General features: G+C 42.0%; 1 protein-coding gene across 1 annotated transcript in view; it reads left to right on the forward strand.

The window, feature by feature from the left end:
- OTULIN (OTU deubiquitinase with linear linkage specificity) overlaps window positions 1–8,296 on the forward strand; it is a 49,178-nt gene extending 40,882 nt beyond the window's left edge. The window contains exon 7 of the mRNA XM_007954198.1: window positions 8,102–8,296. Coding sequence (XP_007952389.1) covers window positions 8,102–8,296 — 195 coding nt within the window. The remainder of the gene's footprint in view (window positions 1–8,101) is intronic.
- Window positions 8,297–9,134: the final 838 nt, after the last annotated feature.

Below are 9,134 nucleotides of genomic sequence, written 5' to 3' on the forward strand. Positions count from 1 at the left end.
ACTTCCATAGTGATACTCCTTGGAAACCCAAGGAGAGACTGCTGTGAGTTGGAATTGACTCAATAGCAGTGAGTTTGGTTTTTTTTTTTTTTTTTTCCCCGTACTCATAACATAGTTTACTTAGGTCTCCTGAACTGTAAAGTTCGGTGGCTTTCCTCAAGCTCGGGCTCTGGGTCTGGTAGGTGGGTGTGTGGCACTTGGGGCTTCTAGGATGGCTTTCCTCAAGACTGGGCCCTAGGACTCGTAGGCAGGCACACAGTGCTTGGGGCTTCTGGGGCAGCTTTCTTCAAGGCTGGGGCCTAGGCAGGTGGGGAAGTAAGCAGAGTGGTTAGGAACAACTAAGGGAGACAAACAGAGATGAAGTTGTCTGTCATCTTGTTGTCCCGTGGCTTGCGTGTTGCTGTGAGTCTGGAGGCTGTGCCACTGGTATTGGAAAATGCCAGCAGGGTTACCCACGGTGGACAGGTTTCAGTGGAGCTTATAGACTAAGACTCAGAAGAAGAAAGAAACTATCCACTTCTCAAAGAATTGGCCAAGGAAGACTTTATGAATAGCAGTGAAGTACTGTCTGATATATTACTGGAAAACTTTATGAATAGCCTTGAAACACTATGTGATACAGTGCTGGAAGATGAGTCCTTCAGGTCGGGAAGCACTCAAAATATGACTGGGGAAGAGCTGACTCCTCAGAGTAGAGATGACCTTAATGATATGGATGGAGATAAAGCTTTCAGGACCTCCATTGACTGATATGGCATGGCTCAGAATGAGTAGAAACAACTGCAAACATCTGTTACTAATCAGAACACAGAGTGTACGAAGTATGAGTCAAGGAAAATTTGAATTTGTCAAAAATGAAATGGAACGCATAAAGATAGATATCCTAGGCATTAGTGAGCTGAAATGGACTGGTTTTGGCCATTTTGAATCAGACAACCCTGTGATCTACTGTGCCGAGAATGACAGATTGAGGGGGAATGGGGTGGCATTCATCGGCACACATGGTTTCAAGTTCTGTCCTAAAGTACAATGCTGTCAGTGATAGGATAATATCCATATGCCTCCAAGGAAGACCAGTTAATACTACTATAATTCAAATCTATGCACCAGCCACCAAAGCCAAAGATGAGGAAATATAAGATTTCTACCAACTTCTGCAGTCTGAAATTGACTGAACATACAATCAAGATGTGTTGATTATCACTGTTGACTGGAATGCAAAAGTTGGAAACAAAGGAGAATCACTGGTAGTTGGAAAATATGCTCTTGGTGATGGAAATAATGCTGGAGATAGCATGATAGAATTTTGTAAGACCAATCACTTATTCATTGCAAATACCTTTTTCAACAACATAAACAACAACTATACATGTAGACTTCACCAGAGTACACAGGAATCAGATTGACTACAACTGTGGCAAGAGGCAATGGAGAAGCTCAATATCTTCAGCCAAAACAAGGCCAGGAGCTGATTGTGGAACAAATAATCAACTGCTCATATGCACGTTCAAGTTGAAGTTGAAGACAATTAAAAGAAGTTTACGAGAGCCAGAATATGACCTTGATAATATCCCTCCTGAATTTAGAGGCCATCTAGAGTTGATGCATTGGACACCAAGGACCGAAAACCAGAAGAATTGTGGGATGACATCAAGGACATCATCCATGAAGAAAGCAAGAGGTCATTAAAAAGACAAGAAAGGAAAAACAGACCAAAATGGTTGTCAGAAGAGACTCCAAAACTTACCCTTGAATGGAGAGGAGCTAAAGCAAGTGGAAGAAATGACAAGATAAAAGAGCTGAACAGAAGATTTCAAAGAGCAGCTCGAGAAGAGAAAACCAATTATTACAATGTGCAAAGATTTGGAGTTAGAAAAACAAAAGGGAAGAACATGCTCAGCATTTCTCAAGCTGAAAGAACTGAAGTAAAAATTTAAGCATCAAGTTGCAGTATTGAAAGATTCTATGGGCAAAATATTGAATGATGCAGGAAGCATCAAAAGGAGATGGAAGGAGAGTACACAGAGTCACTGTACCAAAAAGAACTGGTTGATGTTCATTCATTTCAGGGGGTGGCATATGATCAAGAATCGATGATATTAAAGGAAGAAATTAAGGCTGCACTGAAAGAATTAGTGAAGAACAAGGCTCTAAGAATTGACAGAATACCCATTGAGATGTTTCAACAAATGAATTCCGCTCTGGAGGCATTCACTCGGCTGTGCTAAGAAGTTTGGAAGACAACTACCTGGCCAACTGACTGGAAGAGATCCATATTTGTCCCCATTCCAAAGAAAGGTGATCCCACAGATTGTGGAAATTTTTGAGCAATATCCTTAGTATCACATGTAAGTAAAATCTTGCTGAAGATGATTTAAAAATGGTCGCAGCAGTATATTGCCGGAGCTTCCAGAAGTGCAAGCTGGATTCAGAAGAGGATGTGGAGCGAGGGATGTCATTGCTGATGTCAGATGGATCTTAGCTGAAGGCATAGAATACCAGAAAGATGTTTACTTATGTTTTATTGACTGCACAAAAGCATTCAGTTGTGTGGATCATAACAAATTATGGATAAAATTGAGAAGAATGAGAATTCCAAAACACTTGATTGTACTCATGAGGAACCTATACATAGATCAGGAGGTTGTCATTTGAACAGAGCAAATAAATACTGCATGGTTTAAAATCAGGAAAGTAGTGCATCAAGGTTGTATCCTTTCACCATACTTACTCAATTTGTATGCTGAGCAAATAATCCAAGAAACTGGATTATATGAAGAAGAGTGTGGCATCAGGATTGAAGGAAGACTCATTAACAACCTGCATTATGCAGATGACACAGCTTTGCTTGCTGAAAGTGAGGATGACTTGAAGCACTTACTGATGAAGATTGAAGACTACAGTCTGCAGTATGGATTACATCTCAATATAAAGGAAACAAAAAAGGAAACGAAAATCCTCACGACTAGTCCAATAAACAGTTTCACGATGGATAGAGAAAAGAAGTTGTCAGGGACTTCATATTACTTGCTTCGACAATCAACACCAATGGAAACAGCAGTCACAACATCAGATGATGTATTGCATTGGGCAGATCTGCAAAAGACCTCTTCCAAGTGATGAGGAGCAAAGATATCTCCATGAAGACTAAGATGCGCCTAACCCAAGTCATGGTATTTTCAGTCATCTCTTATGCATATGAGAGATGGACAATGAATAAGGAAGACTGAAGAAGAATTGATGCTTTTGAGTTGTGGTGTTGGAGAAGAATGCTAAGAGTACTGTGGACTGCTAAAAACACTAACAGACCTTTCCTGGAGGAAGTGTAGCTGGAATGCTTCTTGGAAGTGAGAATGGCTAGACTGCGTCTCACCTACTTTGATCATGTTGTCAGAAGGAACCATTCCCCGGGGAAGGATATCATGCTTGGTAAAGTGGAGGGTGGATGTAGAAGGGGAAGGCCCTCATCAAGATGGATAGACACGGTGGCTGCAACGATGGGCACAGGTATAGCAAGGATCATGAGGCTGGCACAAAACTGGGCAGTGTTTCATTCTGCTGTACATAGGGTCACGATGAGTTGGAGACAACTCTATGGCACCTAACAACAGCAGCCTGAACCGTAGCTGATATCACACACTCAAAGCCTTGGGGATCATGGTTTGCATGTGAGACTGAGACTTCACAAAGTCTGCTGTAATGTGGAGTCCTCCTTCTTCTTTTGTCTAAACCCCTTTATTGAGATACCTACCTAACCTGCATTTGTTTTAAGTGTGCAGGTCAGTAGTTTTCATTGTATTCAGAGAATTGTCCAACCATTGCTACAGTCTAATTTCAGACTGTTTTATCACCCCAGACAGAAACCTCATACCTGCTATTGGCCACACTTCACTCGCTGCTTTTTCTTGGCTTCCAGCAGCCACTGTGTCCCTCTGGATTGCCACTTGGGATGTTTTGTAGGCGTGGAATCGTGTAGTACGTGGTCGTTTGCGACTGACTTTGTTTACTTGCCGTAATATTTCAGAGGCTCTTTTTTTTTTTTGTTATTTAAGTTGAAATTCACCATAACGTAATACTAACTTTTTCAAAGTATACAATCCATTGGCTTTTGATATTGACACAGTGTTGTGTCACCATCACTTCTATCAAGTTCCAAAACATTTCTATCCCCTAAAAATAAAAGCCACTGCCCAGTAAGCATTTACTCTCCATTGTTATCTCTTTTTTTTAAATACATTTTATTGAAATATAATTTATGTACAGTGAAATACACAAAACTAAGGCACATGGATCAATGCATTTTTTTTCACAATATTCCCTTCCCTCCCGCTCCTGATAACCAACAAAGAAAGTTTCCTTCCATCTGTAAAACTTTCCTTGACTTTTTACAATAATGAACTAACACTTATTTGTCCTTCTGTGATTGACTTATTTCACTCAGCATAATGTCCTCCACGTTCATCCATGTTATGTGGTGTTTTGCAGATTCTACATTATTCTGTGTCATGAGTCAGAAACGACTCGACGGCACTTAACAACAAAACAACAACATTATTCTTTAGTGTTGCATAGTATTCCATTGTGTGTATGTACCATAGTTTGGTTATCCATTCCTCAGCTGATGGACACCTAGGTTGTTTCCATCTTTTGGCTATTGTAAATAGTGCTGCGATGAACGTGGGTGTGAATATATCTGTTCTTGTCATGGCTCTCGCTTCTTTAGGGTATATGCCTAGTAATGGAATGGCTGCGTCAAATGGTATTTCTAATTCCAACTTTTGAAGGAATTGCCATACTGCTTTCCACAGTGGTTGTATCATTTTACAGTCCCACCAGCATTATACGAGAGTCCCAATCTCCCCACATCCTCGCCAGGATTTGTTATTTTCCATCTTGTTGAGCTTTGCAATTAGTGCAGCAGTGTGATAATGTCTCAGTTGTTTTGATTTGCATCTCTCTAATGGCTAATGATCATGAGCGTCTTCATGTATTTGCTGGTGGCCTGAATATCCTCTTTGGTGAAGTGTCTATTCATGCCTTCTGCCCAATTTTTAATTGGATTGTTAATCTTTTTGTTGTTGAGGTGTTGGAGTTTTCTATAAATTTTAGAGATAAGTCCCTTGTCAGATAAGTTGTTGTGGAATATTTTTTCTCATTGTGTAGGTTCTCATTTAACTCTTTTGGCAGTGTAATTATCGACAAGTATGAATTTGTTGCTGTCATTTTGTTAGGTGCTTTTTCATGGTATTGCTGATTTCTTTGTTCCATATAGTTTTCTGTGCTGAGCTCGTTTTGTTTGTAAATCATGTTATCACTTCCTTCGTTGCTACTGTTTTGTTGTTGTTGTTATGTGTTTTAGTATTTGCTAAATATTTGTGCTGGTCCTCTTTTATTTTGATGTGAAGGTTTATCTTTTTTTTTTGGAGGTTACCTTGTGACTTAAAATGTTCTTTGCAGGTTTAGAACAGTGTGTTCTATCTTGCAGTTGTCTTGACTTCCCTGCCATTTAGAAGTTCTGTTTTTTTCCTTTTTTGGTTTGTAGTTGTCCTCATTTGTCAATTAATATATCTGGTTCCCCATTTACAATCTCTTGTATGTTTATTTACTTTGGATACTTCCATAACTGGATTGGTTTCTGGGTTATGTCATCATGTGTATTAATGGTCAGTTATTGTTTGCTATTGTTGGTTCTCTGTTATTGTTTGCTATTGTTGGTTCTCTGTACAAAGGACTCCCTTTAGCATCTCTTGTAAGGTTGGTCTGGTTTTAACAAATTCTCTCGATTTCCGCTTATCTGGAAATGTCCTAATTTCACCATCATATTTGAGGAGCAGTTTTGCTGGATATATAATTCTTGGTTGGAATTTTTTTTCTTTCAGGGTTTTATATGTACCATTCCATTGTCTTGCCTGCATGGTTTCTGCTGAGAAATCCAAGTTTAGTCTTATTGGTTGCCCCTTATAGGTAACTTTTCGTTTTTCCCGTGCTGCTTTCTGGATTCTTTCTTTGTCTTTGGTTTTGGTGAGTTTGATGATGATATGTCTTGGTGATTTTCTTTGGGGTCTATCCTGTTTGGGGTTCATTGGACTTCTTGAATGGATATATTGTCATCTTTCTTCATATCAGGGAAATTCCCTTCCAACAAATCTTTGACAATTTTCTCTGTGGTTTTATTTGTCTCTTCCTGTTTTAGAATTCCAGTTACATGTAGTTTATTCCTTTTGATGGTATCCCACATGATCCTTAGGCTTTCTTCATTTTGTTTTGTTCTTTTTTCTGATTGTTTCCTTTCCAAAGAAGTATTGAGGTTTTTGTCTTCAATCTCACTAATTCTGCCTCCATTGATTTACTTCTACTCCTTTTCCGATTCAATGTGTTATCTATTTCTGAAAATTTAGTGTTAATCTTCTGGATTTCTGTGTGTAGATTTTGTATCATCTCTAATTTTTCATTTGTTTTGTCATTTTGTTCTTGTATTGTCTTTCAAAATTGTTCTAGAGTTTTTTTCTGTGCTTTCCTCCATTTTGTCAGTGTTTTCCTTGATCTGAGCTCTGATGGCATGGTGCCTAAGGCATTTGACTGCTAACCAGAAGGCTGGCAGTTCAAATCCACCAGCCACTCTGTGGAAGGAAGACTGGGCAATCTACTTCCGTAAAGATTTACCACTTCGGAAATCTAAAGGGGGTCACTGTGAGTTGGAATTGGCTCTTTGGTGGTGAGTATGGTTTTTGGTTTTAATGATGAATGAAGGAGCCCTGGTGGCACAGTAGTTAATCACTCAGCTGCCAACCCAGAGGTCAGCAGTTCAAACCCACTAGTCACTCTGTAGGAGACTGGTAAGGCAGTCTGCTTCATCAAGGTGATGGCTTTGGAAAACATATGGGGCGGTTCTGCTCTGTTCCACAGAGTCACTGTGCATTGGAATCAATGGCACATGACGATGACAAATGATGTTGGGCATCTTTTCATGTCCTTAGTGAAATTTGTCTGTCTCTTTGGAGAAATATCTACTCAAATCCTTTTCTTATTTTTTAAATTGGTTGTCTGTTGTTGAGTTGTAAGAGTGCTTTCTATATTCTGGATAGAATGTAATTTCTTATCAGAGATATAACTCTATGGTAGTTAAGGTTGTGTGTCAACTTGGCTGGGCCTGGTTTTTGAGTAGCTGGGCAGCTGGATGTGGTTATTCCCGATGAGGAGACTGGTCATCCCCTTCATGGTGGAATCTACTGGAGCAGCTGAGTAGCTGACTTAGGGATGTGGGCTGCTTCCCATATAGAAGGAGAAACTTTGAGAAAGGTCTCTAGCTTCTTGGCATGTCTGCATCCTGCATTTGGCCGAGTCTTCATTTAGCAGCCTGCCATGTTGCCTGCCAGTCTTGGGACTGTTTCTGGACTGGAACTAGTAGCCTTCTGTGTTGCTTAATAATGTGGGGACTGTGCCATTTTACTTCTCGATACTGGGTTTGTCAGCCTCAGCAGCCAGCAGCTACCTGAGTTAAGACACGTCTCCAGCTCCAGCGATCCAGGAGCAAGAGGCAGAGCTGAAGCTCAAGGTCGAGGGCTCTCACCCAGCCCCTTGAGCTTGCATTTGAACTCGGACTTCTAGTCTCCTCGACTGTAAGAGAATAAACTCCTGTTTGTTAAAGCCATACATTTGTGGTATTTTCTGTTAGAGTGGCACTAGAGGACCAAAACAAACCCATTCTTGAAGATCTGCCTTTTTTATAATCACGTACAAAAGGATTCAGGGTGGGTGCAGAGGGAAGGGGAATATTTGTGGGCTGTCAGCTGTTAGGCTGTATCTGGGAGCTGAGATGGAGCCCAGAGGTAAGGGACATAGTTTCAGTGTGGCTGCCCTCAGAACAGGTTGTCCCTTGGTGTTCTGAATGGTTATGCTCTTGGCTGCTGAAGGAAAGATCGGCAGCCCGGGTACACCCAGAAGTGCCTCTGAGGAAAGGCCTGTGGATCTGCTTCTGAAGAACCAGCCTGTGGAGCCTAGTTTTCCTCTGACACGTGGGGTCCCTGTGGGCCAGAATTCACTCCACAGCACCTGCTTGGTTTGGGTCCTGTCCAAATACGTGTCTGCTGTCTCCCCACAGGTTGAGATGTTCCTTCTTGCCTATGCTGTACGTCACACCATCCAGGTGTACCGACTGTCCAAGTACAACACTGAGGAGTTCATCACGGTCTACCCCACCGACCCCCCAGAGGACTGGCCGGTGGTAACCCTGATTGCTGAGGACGATCGGCACTATAACGTCCCTGTGAGAGTGTGTGAGGAGACAAGTCTCTGAGGACAGGGCAAGGCACATAGGCACTTCCTTGGCTTGGACTCCCAGCTTCAGGGTCTCTAGAATGATCTATGAGAACTCTCCTGCCTCTTTTTAGAATGATCTCTGGGACCTCTTGGGCCATTTTGAGCCAGGTTGGACTGTCTTTTAATCGGAGCCTTCACCGGGTCTTCCTCATCTGTGCTGCGCTTGTCTGGGGAGCTGTCCGTGCACCCCTGTGGGAGGGCAGCCTCCATCTTCTCCACACGGCAGATACTGGAGACTCGCTCTGGAGAGGAAAATGTCTTTCTGTGTCAAATCAAACTCCCTTGAATGGTAAACTGGCTTTCATTTTTTTTTTAAGACAGTAATTTTTTTCAAGGTGGTACTGGCTCTCTATAGCCCTCTTCCTATGCAATCTGCTTATGCAATGTAGTTCCGGAATCAGATGTACTAACGGTACAATCATCGCCTTCCTCTGGTATCTTGTCTCCTGCCTCCTGCGGAGGGATTGGTTTGGTACTCGTTAAGCAGAGCATCTCATAGGAGGTTAAGAATCAGGTCTACAAGTGGGAAATTTGAAAGTGTTCAGGAAGGCTGGAGAAGGAGCCACAGGAGGGTGTGATGGTGGAAAGCAGGCCGTCTGGTTCTATGTGAGTGTGCCTGACGTCCCTTGACCCCCTGGGGTTTGGTGCTTGGTGTCAGGGTTCTTAGCTGTTCAGAATGCCCACAGATTCACGATTGTATCATTTGAGGGGAGTTCTGAGCCACTTGGGTTTTAGAGGGGAAGGCGAAGCTGAAGGTCAGTCAGCCCCCGAGTTGAGCCTCGGCGTGAACTCGGAGCCAGGTCTTGCCATGTCCT

Source organism: Orycteropus afer, unplaced genomic scaffold (genome assembly GCF_000298275.1).
Source record: "Orycteropus afer afer isolate SDZICR_OR568_19922 unplaced genomic scaffold, OryAfe1.0 scaffold00442, whole genome shotgun sequence".
Lineage (NCBI taxonomy): Eukaryota > Metazoa > Chordata > Mammalia > Tubulidentata > Orycteropodidae > Orycteropus > Orycteropus afer.